Source organism: Lineus longissimus, chromosome 1 (assembly GCF_910592395.1).
Source record: "Lineus longissimus chromosome 1, tnLinLong1.2, whole genome shotgun sequence".
NCBI classification, from domain to species: Eukaryota; Metazoa; Nemertea; class Pilidiophora; order Heteronemertea; family Lineidae; genus Lineus; species Lineus longissimus.
This window is the reverse complement of record NC_088308.1, coordinates 7,215,280-7,228,443: the sequence shown is the minus strand read 5'-3', so window position 1 is coordinate 7,228,443 and position 13,164 is coordinate 7,215,280. Positions and strand designations below refer to the sequence as shown.

The following is a 13,164-nucleotide window of genomic DNA, read 5'->3' as shown; positions in this document are numbered from 1 at the left end:
AACTTCCGGTTTATGCGTTTGACAACATCCAGAGGAATTCTCACTGATGATGCCTTTTGAATGACGACATAATGTCACAGTCGACAGCGATATCAGTTTACCTTTAAAAGATGCATGCAATACCTTTGTCTTGAGAGGAAATCACAACTAAATTGAAACAGACAAAAGACTAGTTCATTTTAAGGGGCGTGCGCCTACACCTGCCTAATTCTCATACCCCCCCCCCCCCCCCCCAGCAAAAATAACAGGGGGCCCGCATAGTTTCAATTGTGTTGTGTAAATGTAGGTAAACCGTTACCTTTATCTAGCGTGCTTACGGTTCCGGTCATATTTATTAGTAAATTGGAAGTTCTTTCTGAGACATCCTGTAGATACATCAGAATGAAAAAGATATGGGAAAGACTATCACCACAATTCTCTAGCCTTATGCACCTTTCACACGTACATTGTACATGTATATTTTCGACCTTCCATATCACAGGTTGATATTATTTTTCGGAAACAATGTGAACATTGTGGAATTTGTGAAGACCTGTTACCTTGATGGTTAACGAATTAAAGTGTATGATGAAATTAGCTGAGTGGCAGATTAAGGGGTTGGCGCATGAGCCCCCTTTTCGTCGGGAGCAGCAATTTTTCATGGGTTCATTTTCACAAGAAGAAGAATATGACTATACTTCTACATTGTAACTGAAATTAGCTATCATATGTCCGAAAAACGCATATTTTTTACTCAAAACGGGACCTCAAAATGGAAAACCATTCAACAATTTGGATTAGACTTCGAAGGCTCAACATTGTTTAGTATCAAAAGCCACAGCATTAGCCGAAATAATCATCAACAGCATTTGGCGGTGTTGGTTTTGTCGCCTCTCTGCTGCTAGTAATGTCTTCCGCGACCGCCAGTGGTGCGATACCTCGCGGTCGCCTGTCGGCTGTGTCTGCGACGATTGCCGTCATTTGCTGTCGTGGTCGTTTGGGCGGTCCTTTCTCACCAGTCAGGTCAGAAATGCGGGCAAGAAGGAACTGTTTGTCCTTTCCTTCCTGAAAAGAACCAGATAAACCAATATAATAATAGGGATATACTACCCAGCATCTGTTGAACTGGAGTCTGAAGATGTTGATCATTGCATAAGTTCCTGGTAGGTACGAAACTTGCTTTGAAGCATATTTTGAATTACTCGTGATGGAACTTTCAGCTGACTGGACACACGGATAGATTTACCGAACTTTTATCCCTTGCCAATGTTGTGAAAGGTACCCATCTGCTTTGAAAGTGTCATATTAACTTACCAAAGCCACTTGTTCAGTGAGCAGCTTGTTCCTGATTTTATAAGCATCCACCATGACGACGTAGTAATACAGGACGAGCCTGAAGAAGAAGACGCTATGATTAATATTCGTGCAAGGCAATATGAAGCCAAGTTAAACATGTCGCACTGTGAGTTTATACATCAAAGACAATTCGCTGTTATCAACTGAGCAGTTTTTTCCACACAAATTATAAGAAGCAAGTACTCTATGGAAAAACCTTCGCTTACAACGCGTGTGCTGTAATGATTGTCCAGGGGTACATTTACGGTCATAGCCTGATGGGCAAGAGAACTTCGCAACACCGGCCACGATCAACTACAAGACAAAATCTGTCAGCGTAGACCACTCTGCACCGACATCTATCCCTGCAATACAGCGCTTATACCAGCTGTCAGGTTAGGAGGATGCGTGATCCTGACCTGAACAGCAATGGACTAGGGCAGCAGCTTGAACGACACCAGCCTTCATCTCCAACGTAGGGACTGTCAGGTGATCGCAAGCTACCATGAGAAATACAACATCCTCAGAAGTTTAAAGGCTGAACAAGTACATGGGAAAACTTTTACTTACGCGACAATAACAGTAATCGGAATGAGGAATCCTGTTGAAGTGATCAGGTTGATAGTTGCGCTCGCCCCAGACGGCCAACTGGCGACAGTTTCAGTCAAGATGTCGTGCATGTGGTTGTAAATGCGGAACGGGCCACATCCCCGTGAAGGACTTAAGCTGAAGAGAAAAGGACAAAGATGTTGATAATGAAATTGTACAGTACTTTGTCAATTGCATTTTGATTGTAATACAGATGGCTGGTATGCAATGTAGCTCCCCATCATTAGATGGTGCATTCAATTCTTGAGCCTCCAATCAAAATTAAGTCAGCGCTCCAAAACCCATTCCCCGTACCCCCATCCTAAGCCGTTCCTCAGCTACTACTAAACTGCTGAGAAGACGTCCATACTACTCATATTCTGATGTCAGAATTGGCGGCCGACTATCGCCCTTCGCTCACCTTGCTATCGAATAACCGACAGGGAACACGCAGATGATGTAAGCCACTATCAAGACTATCATGAAGAAGGTGTTGGAGCGAGATGTCTTGTACGGCTTCTCAGCCGGGATGTAGTTGAACAAACATGTCATCTGAAACATAAGGTAGATGTTCTATCAGCTTGAGCATCAACATCAACAGAAACTCAATCCGCATCATCAACATTTTCACCATCATCTCCACCATCATCATCGTCAACATCATACTCGTTGAGGTTTCGGAATGTTTGCTTTCAGCCAATACTCGTTTGTGTGGCAAATTATCGAAAGGATGGTACATGTCTGTACGACCAGAATGTTCTATAGTCGCCAATTGATACGACGTACCTACATGTACTTAGATGTTCCCTTGACAATAGTGTTAGCTTTGATAAGTGAGCTTCTACGCCAAGGTGATTTGACAAAAGGCAATAGAGAAAACGAAACCATGTACAAAATCTGTATGTCATTGTATTACGTTAAAGCAAGAGTAATGTCATGTACATGTATGACATCCAGTACAGAATGAGATTAAGTTACGCTACCTTTTTCAGATAAAATACCAGAAAAGTCTTGAGGACAGCCATAGCTGGAATCAGCGGGGAGAAGAAAAAGCCAACCCTGAAAGGTACAGAGATCAACGTTAATTTGATACCCGCAATATATGAAATGTATCATACGGTTGAACAGCAAGATAATTTACCGTTTTCGTAATGCTGAGAGATATCAGACTTTATACTCTGTGATCATATTCTTCTGTTACTCACAACGAATTTATAAAGTTTCTGTAACTCATGTTAGATTCGCTCCCAAACATTTGTACCATGTTGACGGTTCTTCGCTTGGGTTTAATTAATGGCTGTATGATTTGCACCCAATGGTAAGTTTATTCTTCGAATGTTTTCAAGTGATCGAAAGTGTACTGCACCTACCAATAGAGTGACTGGGAGTAAACCAGATCGAGAACGTTCTTCGGAAGATCAAATTCCTGTTGTCCAATAATCTTGGCTAGTTTACAGCTGCACTTGGTTACAATCAGTCTTCTCGGGAACTCGACAAACACGATCAAACACACGACAACAAGGAAGTCGAGAATGACCAACTTGTAGAAGTTCTGGCCCACGTAGGTTTCCCAACACTGCAATAAGAAAACAAGTCCAGTTAAAAGATAGAGAGGAATTTGAGTCAGACGGAAGGGCGGCGTACGGACCAGGTACTTTGTGTTAAATGTCCAGAGTTTCAGCTCAGACAGGATTAACCAAAAGTACGTTGACCGTCGTTTCTCATGCAGTCTCTTACTGTTCACCGAGGCGAATTCAGTGGGTATGGTTTGAGATAACGTCGCGACATTAGTCCACGCAATGTATTATCACAATTGAGGAAAAGAAATATCCCAGTGTATATACATGTTCCAGACTTGTGACTTTGACCCCGCTGACAGAATTATGTAGTTACATTCTAATTTGTTTGCCCGAAATGATACGAACCAGAGTAGTTGCACATGCATCGCCAGTCCCTCCAGAGTTACAGCTGTCCTTGCCTTCACAGGCGATCTGAACATACAGGGTGCCAACCAGCACAGCCAAGGATGCCAAACGAAGGAACACGCGCCTGTAGAAAATGGGAAAGTGAGTTCGTTAAGACCTGCCGCTACGTAGGCCTTTTGTGAGCGATTCTGTTTGATGACCCCGGTCATCGGCCATGGAGCAGGTGCAGGAGCAGGAGCAGACCATCATAGGTTTCTCGACCGCTTCTACTGGGCAATTTGGATGAGCTCACACTTTTTTCACTGCCCTCAAGTACGTGTGAATTTTCCAGGCATCAGGAAGAAGGGATTTTGGTAGTAGTCGAAGTTGAGGGCATCAGCAAAGGCCGCAAACGATCAGTAAGTGTTTGGTATATCCTGTATAAGTTCAGGGCCTTTCACTTGGTACCGAGTGGTCGGCGAGGGGAGGAAGATCACACAACTGAATGTATTCAAGAATGTGTTGGGGATTGAGCCAAATGTTAACGCTTCCTTAAATTGATTCGTGATTCGTGTGAATGGTCAAAGCTGTTTTGGTTTTTGGCACTCACCTAATCAGTGTCAGCTTGATAGCGAAGTCTGGTGTATAATCTTCCCACTTGACCACCTTCGTGAAGACAGGCGGCAGTACCGCATTCAGTGCCGTAATGGTCAGTGACACCAAATACTCTATGAGTAGCTGGAGCATCTTGTGCCATGTCTTGTAGTTAACTTCTTGGGTTAACTGGTTAACAAGAGAAAACGTAGTTCTTTGTAATTTATGGTGACATTCCTTGAAAGCATTTGAAATTACGCTTCAAAATTCAATCGACTTCCGAGAGGTTTAGATTTGATACCAAATAAAAGAGCAAATGCCTTTTCACTGCACTTGACTCGGCATGGATGGGATGAAATTGCGAGTAACTTAACAAGAAGAAGAAGAACGAAACACTTGACTTACTTGTAAAGATTTGTCGGACACCCAGTAAATGAGGTATCCAGCGCCTCCTAGGAGCACCAACACGACGAAATTGATGAATATACGTAACGTGTACAAGCGACACTTGTCCCATTTTGTCCTCTTGAGCCGGCGGAGGGCGTGTCGATCGTCATCCAGATCGCTCTGAAAGAGGGACAGGAATTTTAAATGCATTCCACATCATAGCGGAGTATTCTAGTTGAGAAGCGACAAGGATCACCTTTGCAACTGTTATCAGTACAAGTCGGGTCGAGGAAAAAACGTAGTGCCTGCAATGGCCTTCTACACTCTCCCTCAAATGGCCGTCAACGCCCGCACCCGCCAATGATGATCGCCAGGCAAGTAGAGGCCATGACCGTCGTTTTCCTGAAATTCACCACAAACTTACGTTCCGAAGGCCACCAAAATACTGTACTATTAGGTAAGGAGCGTTACATGTTTTATCAAAACTTAACTGGGTACATTTCTTGGCTCGTCTGGGTGTCGTTACTTACAACAATTTCATGATAAATGCCTGTCGCCTTGAGAGAGGCCGTGTTCTCATCGGTGGTGGTGTAGTCCCAGCCGGTGAAGATGATGTTACAATAGGGCTGAGAGCGATCATGGTCCGTCGCCACGTTCTGGCGAAAACTATTCCCGGTCCTGAAGAAGTGGAAATTCAACTTAAAGGTATAATCCTACTTTATGGGTAGACCATAGGCACCATCATTTTGGCTCGAACTTGAAATCCTAAAGCAAATAGAATTCCTTCACAATTTAAAGCGAATGCCAATTTTGAGTGTGGGAGTCTTTTCTCTGGAAAGAGAGTGCTGCATGTATACAGCGGTTATCATTGTTTGGGGTTTTTCACTCTGGTTCAAATCTCGTTAAGATTCAAATCTTCTTCAGATTTGAAGAATGGGAAATGTGTATACCTACACCTTCGCCATGATGATTAAGCTGATGATGAAGGCAACTGCGGTGACAAGGATGTAGGCGAGAGGCATGTTGTAGATGAATCCACTGGCTATGTTCAGTTCGCGATTGGCGAAGTAACCATAGAACAGAAGCGTATATTCCATCCAACCCTGCAAGAGATGAAGGTGACAATCTCATACCAGTAGACCCGGTACATCAGTACAACTAGAATAGAGTAGAAAGAGGATAGTTTGATGTTCTTCAACATTCATTTGAAGAGCAAATCTTCTCAGGCAGAAATTATGAAATTCTGAATACGTCGAACTGACGTTTTGCGAGGACAACAAACCAGTCTGTTATAATCAGGATTCATCGTTTGCAACAACTTGATCTCATATGATAACACTGAAGTGTATCGGATATTGGTCCACCCCTGTGTAAATTAGCTTCGAATGAGCGAATGTCGGAATAAGGCCCATTTTACTACAGAAATCGATACCTTACTGACGGTGTTGGTTGTCTAAGCCTCGACGAGACGCCTCGGTTTTGGCCTACATTTTAGTTCCACCTTCGCCGCATTTGATAAGAAAACCAATACCGGCTGAAACCAGGGGTGGGTTATATATGAGTGGGTGTTACTTACCGTTCCTTGAAGAAAGTCTAGCAGAAGTTGTCCGTAGTCGGTGTAGTCGATCTGAGTATATATGCCAGTGGAGTACGAGGCCGAGCACGTGGCGGACTGGTTTACAACGGAGTCGGTGCTGTCGTACAGGGTGGTGTCTTGGTAGTCCGTTGGGGGCCAGATCAACTGCGGGATGACCATGAAGCAGAAGACGAGTAGGAAGATCCACAGGTTGAGGAAGAAAAGTTCTTTGAGGAAGACGAAGTATGAGGTCACAGCCGTACCGAAACTACCTGAGAAGAGAAAAAAACATGATCTTAAAAGGATGGGGACTCGATTATTCAAATTCAAATGCTTTATTGATTAAAATCATGAAGGGCTACAGAAATATGGTAATAACATAACCACGTGCAAGTGCAAAATGTACTGCAATTTACATGAATGAAATACAAATTTACAAACGCTCCATAATCTCTTTTTGGTAAGGGATAGAAAACACGACTGTACTCAAAAGGTATTTTGGAACTTCCAGTCGTTATAAGCCAATCAGAAAACACCTGTATGCTTGTGCGGCGCTGAAAGCAGGCTTTTGATTGGCCCTAAGGTGAACCGGATGTCCCTGAAAGCAGCTTGAGAAAAGTAGTGAATGCAAGCACGCTGTTTACTCCGTAAGCAGTGGACTTGCGTCCCCCCTCCCCCGACCATGAGGAGAGACGAATAGGATGACGCAATGGACTGCCCCGGAAGGAACTTACCTTCTATTCTCTTGAAAGTTCCACCCCACACTTCAAGGCGGGCGAGGAAGTTGCGCCATTCTCGTTTCAACTTCTCCTTTTGCTGCAAGAAAACAATAAGTACATGTACAGTAGATACTAAAAACCTTTGATCGAACTATTTCACGAATTAGTTTTTATTCGTATTAGTAGCTGATTTATATTTTGAGAACATGCCAACGGACTATGTCTTACCTCTCTTCGTTTCGTACTCAAATCTGCATCCAAATCTTGTGTAGTGAGCAATTTCGTTCTGAAGAAAAAAGAAATGTTCAAATTGAAGAATGAATAGGTGACTTAGCTTGACGGGTAACTCGACAGAAGATGAACATCATTTGTTTTTTTCGTTGCCGATTGTGGGATCAGTTCGAAAATAGTTAAGTCATGAAGAACGACATCAATTGACCCAGGTGCTGTGATGTCCGTTCATCAATTTCATTTTATCATCGCCTACCTAAATCGAAATAATGTACAAAATCAATATTTTTATCGACCTTTGTTTGATTACAGCAAGTACAATGTATAACAAAATGGCAAATGTAAAAAAAGGAAACCTTAATTTGCACGTAAATAGATGGCCAGATGCAAATTTACTGATATTCCATTGTGCAGCAACTCGCCATTACGTACGTGTTAATAGCCCATCTCTGCTTCTCCACTCTCCTCTCTAAAAGTGGTCTGATTTTGCATTTCTCACGCCACATGAGATAGGTATTTTCGGATACGCGGTCGACCCTGTTCTTGGCCGGGATTCCAAGAGAGGGCGCTACTGAAGCTTTTCTCATAGATTCTAGTTTTGTATCAATCCGTGTGAGAGAACAAGCCATACACCCGGTACAAGTGTCAGAACAAGTACAAGTCGTGTCCAGGACCAGTCTCAGAACAAGTACAAGGCGTTTCTGGAACCAGTGTCAGAACAGATACAAGTGTCTGGATCCGGTGTCAGATCAAGTACAAGTGTCTTGATCCGGTGTTAGAACAAATACAAAGCGTGCCCGGGACCAGTGTCAGAACACTAAGTACAAGGCGTGTCCAGGACCAGTGTCAGAACAAGTACAAGTCGTGGCCAGAACCAGTCTTAGAACAAGTACAAGGCGTGTCTGGAATCAGTGTCAGAACAGATACAAGTGTCTGGATCCGGTGTCAGAACAAGTACAAAGCCAGCCCGGGACCAGTGTCAGAACACTAAGTACAAGGCGTGTCCGAAATAGAAAGTATCTAATCCACTGGAAAAAATTTAAGACACACAACAACGGAAACAGTTTTATCCTTTGCTTTTATCCAGAGACGGAACTATAATGAATCGCCAGTTGAAGATGATATTGGTAGAACATGACTGAATTTTTTTTGTCACACCTCTGCTCGGCGCCATTGGTTACGGCCATCCATCTTTCTTCGCATTAGGCTACTGTTCCAAGTTATTGTTCACACTCAATCACCTGGGTTTGGTTGCGAATATTAAGGGTCGACGGCAAAGTGGTTACAAAGGCCGACGGACAACGTGTCCGAAGGCCCGCTAATCCGAAAATTGAAAAAAGGCCGCCCACTAGTCCGGAAATGAAAAAAAGACCCGCTAGCCCGAAAATTAAAAAAATAACGGAAAACGTGTAATCCTGAATTTGAGGTTATATTACGCTAAGGCTGCCTACATGTAAACGTGCGCCTTGTCCTCTGCACTGAACTGAAGGTGTACTTCCCAAATATTTGACCAAAGATCTGATTATGTACAGATGTTGTCGGTTTTCTCGTCACATCAAGTGCATGGCAATATTGCACATACAGGCCTAACTTAGTGACCGAGTCTGTATCATCAGAGACAGAACTCAGGCGTGCATATTGGCTGGGGGGTTTTAAACTTCCACATTGGCCAAATAGCCCTCTAATTAATCATCAGGTAAGCCTAGGCCTAAATTATTTACCAACTTAACCCAGGTGTGTGTGTCGAAAGTATTAGAAAGCTATTGAATTATAAATATAGTACACATTTCTAGTCCGGGAATGGACCATCAAGTTGTGTTCAAGATTAGACGGATTGAGCCTCTCGGCGACAGGGTTCACAATGAAAATGGTCAAGTTTTGGAGATTGGATTCAGGGGAAAACACGACGGAAACCACGACAAGATATAGAAATAAAGGATAAGGGTGATAAACCAAAAGTTGTCAGTCATTTTAAAGGATACGTTTGGTCAGCAAGTTTATTATTCTCATTAATGTTCATGCTATACTGCGAATTCCTTTTAAATTATGAATGCGCTGGCGCTGTGGTTAAATTACCGCGGTGTAACGTTTTTGGTTGATCCCATATTACGATATTTCTTTACAATAGACAGATACATGTTAATGTAGAGCTAGAGAGACAATGACTTTTCAAAAGGGGGAGAGAAAATAAGCGTTAACGCGTTGAATCTGTCTTTCAGCAATAACAATGAGGGGAAACACTCCTGACCTAAGATGAGAGCCTCGGGCCTTGTGCTCTTGTGAATTCGAATGGAGTTCTTAGCCACATTGGCCTGTAATCGGATGAACAAGGTAGTCTGGCACTCAACTCGACCAGATCACCAGAGAAAAGAATAGCCATAAGCGATCGTACGTGGAAATGTTAAACCGACATTTTGTCCTCGCAGGCCTGGCAAAGATACTAATGATAAACATTTTTATCAATTCACCACAACGTTAGAAGCGTTTTCACAATCGTCACAAAACTGCTGGGAATATAATGTCATCAACCATCTAAACAGTAATACTTTATTTTAAATCTAATGATAACTGTGTTATACATATATGAATGGCAAGCGCGATTACATCTGAGATTCTATCATATGCGTACAATCAAGAATTCATAAAGACTAGTCTTTGTTTATTCTGGGTACAATCAATACTTGGCACAATGTACCACGATTCTGAGTTTGGCTTTTTCGGGGAGCGATCTGGGGGACCTCTTTTTTGCAGCTTGTCTTTGTCTCATCCAGTGCTTCTACACGGCCTTCGCCGCCCAAAGGAGGTATAGTTGAATAACGAGCTTCGATCAACTGAAAACTGCTATGGAACAGCTAAACATCATTTTAGAGTCTATAAAGACATAGACCAGTTTTTGAAAATTAGAACAGTTTCACTGGCAAAAATCAAAGTCATTAACGAAAACATGGTTCAGATATCATAATTCAATCATTATTATAGTTCTTTATTGCGATACAGAAGCATTAAAATAGTATAAATTACATTAGCTTTCCCAGAGAGCGGAGCTGGGACTGCGGTAATATTGGTAATGCGAATTCCCAACCTATCAACAATCATATTATAGCTTTCGGTAAAAATGTACCCATAGTGATAAATTGATGCACGGATGAATAATGTATAGCTGCAGATCAAATGTCATGTGCATGATAGTCCAGTCTTTGTTACCAATAATTCATAAGAACAAAAAATTGTAACCAATATACTTGAACAAACTGCCGAACATAAAGTACCGATTTCTGTTATAGGGGGCGTTTAAAGTATTATTTTTTATGATATATTACATGTGCTAGGTCACCGCTCTACATCATTGTGATCAAGTAGGCATACAACGAGGACACCTTATTTGCATGCTATCCAAGTCTGTCATACCCTACACGGTCATTATTTGCATGCCGACTAGATTATAGTTTATACGACAGTACAGGGGGTCAGACATCACCACGCTCTTGCTCTCTCAAAGTAAAACGGCAGTCCGTGCTTGGCGTATCCGGGCTTGTCTATAGCTATAGAAGACTTATCCTCATGGTGAACAAAGTGTCCAAACAGCCGATCTCGCTGGTCTTGGAGGACTAGCTTCATGCAGACAAACATGCACATTGATGATACATATTTCACAAGGATGCAGATGATTTTTATGTCATTCTTTACCTGAACTGCGCAGTCAATTCGAAAGGTCTCCTGCGCTTCAGAAACGCCAAGTGGATCTCACATGAACCAGCAGGCCTGCTGCTCTTTTTACGCCTTCTGTCCTGAAAAGGCGGTTGTACCGTCCCTAGTTTTCTCACCCCCGGTGCATGATACATCACACCGGGATGGCTGAACTCCATCTGTTCGTACATTGTCCGTAGATTGCCCACTTTGAAAATCAACTCGTGTTATCTTATCAATATCATTTTGAGCTTTTCTCTGAAAACTATCACTGAGGTTTGTTCCGTGACCGTGACAAAACGAAGTCAACGCAGTCAACAACATTCCTTAGAGAGGACCATAACATTCCTCACGGTCTCTCACAATGAATGATCAAAACAAATTGTCAATGATGAGTCTCAATGGCTCACTCAGTGGTCACCGGAAGTAGAATTTGGTAGGACTTCCGGTCCTACCATCCAACCAGAAGTGTTTATTTCTCCATCACAGGTGTAGCCATTAGAAATAAGCATATGAATGTACCTTTCTCAAGTCCTTCCAAATAGCAAATATTCATGAAAGTGAAAAGTTTTCGAGAAGATTTGGCAGAATCCTGATCGCTTCGTCAGTAATTTCGTTCTGAAGTCGGTATGATACATATGAATGTATACGCGATTTGCCCCAACTAAACAGACAAAACACTGCCATTAGATGTTAGTAACTTTCAGCTAGACAGTCATTATATGTCATTCTATTGTAATAGTGTATGCTATCAATGCTAACAATGACCAACCCATGTGTGCTACCATTTCGAGATGCACATATATTTCTAATCAGATGTAATGATAAAAAAGGGATGGGACGCGTCGTCAAGGTGACAAAGCGCTGATCCTTGAACGATTTTATCCAGTTGGTTAGAATATACTTTTTTTCGACTTCTATTTGTCTGTGGTCATCTTCCAGTCTGGTATTACATCCTTCGAATCTTCAATTAAGATGAGACGGAGCCTGGGCAAAAAGTGACAAATCGAATGTTATCCTTTCTTGCGTTACATGTATCTCTTTGGTTGAATTGCTTCGTTTATAAGAAGTCGACAGCACAGTTTTGAACTTGCCTACTAACAGAACATACTCGCTATACCCGAAGTACATGTCACTTAACTTAGTATCCTTTAACGGTTTATTACATCATGAATATCAGTGAAATGCAATTGCTCCAACCATGGAAGAGTAATTCTCTTATTTAGTTGGATGTTTGGTCGGCCGTAATTATGCGTTCGCAGACTATAAATATATTTTCCACCAAGAGGCGCGTTTTATGAGGCCCAAATTTGATTTGAAAGCATTTTACTCTAATGGTCGTTGAGCGAAGATTATTCCCTAGCCACTAGTTTGCTCTACTATACTCGCATGGAGTTTAGGGGCAAACACTGAATTACACTCCCAAGGCAAGGCGGAAATTTCCGCACAAAATATTGCCTTACGACGGCAACCGTTCAGGCCAACGACTATGTTTTATGAAGATTAGTCTATCGTTCGGGCGTACGCGCAGACTACTGTAGATCACTCGACACGAAATCAAGTTGCTTGCAAAAACTACACTCCGGACGCAGTGCGGGACCGGCCTCGTTCCTCACCATAACCCATAAGGAGACCAAATTAGGATGACGCGATGGGCTGGCCAGGGAGTCTACAGCAAAAACGAGCAGTTGCGAAAACTCCATATTTTACGGCGATTAGTTGTCATTACCATCGAAGTGGCGCGGTCCAAATGTTGTATAACTGACCAGGCAACCAGAAAATAATTACATTGGGCCAATACCTCGTTTTTTGATGACTGCGTTTGTCTATGTCACAGGGCAGTAGCGAGCACTTGTTTCTATGTCACCGCAAATTAACATTTTATTAGTTCCAGCAAGGTTGGAAAGCGGTGAGCGTCAATCCTTTGGAAAAAGGGACACCGACGCACAACGTCGATAGATCGGCATGTTTATTCAGGCCAGTGAGAGACTCCCGACATTTTTACGAACGAATGTGCCTAAAATAGGCAAATGACAATATACACGTACAATGTACTTGAATCTGGCACTGGAGCAGCTATAAGTTAAGGGACCATTGGTATTAAGGGCTATATTACCCAGATCATGCCTTTACCTCAAATCCCGCTTGATCGTGAATCCTCCTG

General features: G+C 42.5%; 1 protein-coding gene across 1 annotated transcript; it reads right to left on the bottom strand.

The window, feature by feature from the left end:
• Positions 1–226: 226 nt before the first annotated feature.
• Positions 227–11,311, bottom strand: LOC135498635 (transmembrane channel-like protein 7). The gene is made up of 15 exons (XM_064789010.1): positions 11,001–11,311; positions 7,311–7,368; positions 7,098–7,179; positions 6,364–6,635; positions 5,742–5,890; positions 5,318–5,465; positions 4,806–4,967; positions 4,417–4,589; positions 3,828–3,951; positions 3,273–3,478; positions 2,886–2,961; positions 2,324–2,454; positions 1,885–2,040; positions 1,294–1,372; positions 227–1,044 (listed from the first exon to the last, which is right to left on the bottom strand). The coding sequence occupies exons 1-15, from the start codon at positions 11,189–11,191 to the stop codon at positions 823–825; spliced, it is 2,229 nt and encodes a 742-aa protein (XP_064645080.1). The 5' UTR covers positions 11,192–11,311; the 3' UTR covers positions 227–822.
• Positions 11,312–13,164: the final 1,853 nt, after the last annotated feature.

Coding starts and splice junctions, on each gene's coding strand:
- LOC135498635 (XM_064789010.1), bottom strand. CDS start 11,191: ATGTACGAACAGATGGAGTTCAGCCATCCCGGTGTGATGTATCATGCA. Junction 2,455..2,885: donor TGGTATTTTATCTGAAAAAG/GTAGCGTAACTT, acceptor CTTATGTTTCAG/ATGACATGTTTGTTCAACTA. Junction 1,373..1,884: donor CCGATTACTGTTATTGTCGC/GTAAGTAAAAGT, acceptor CTTCTTCTTCAG/GCTCGTCCTGTATTACTACG.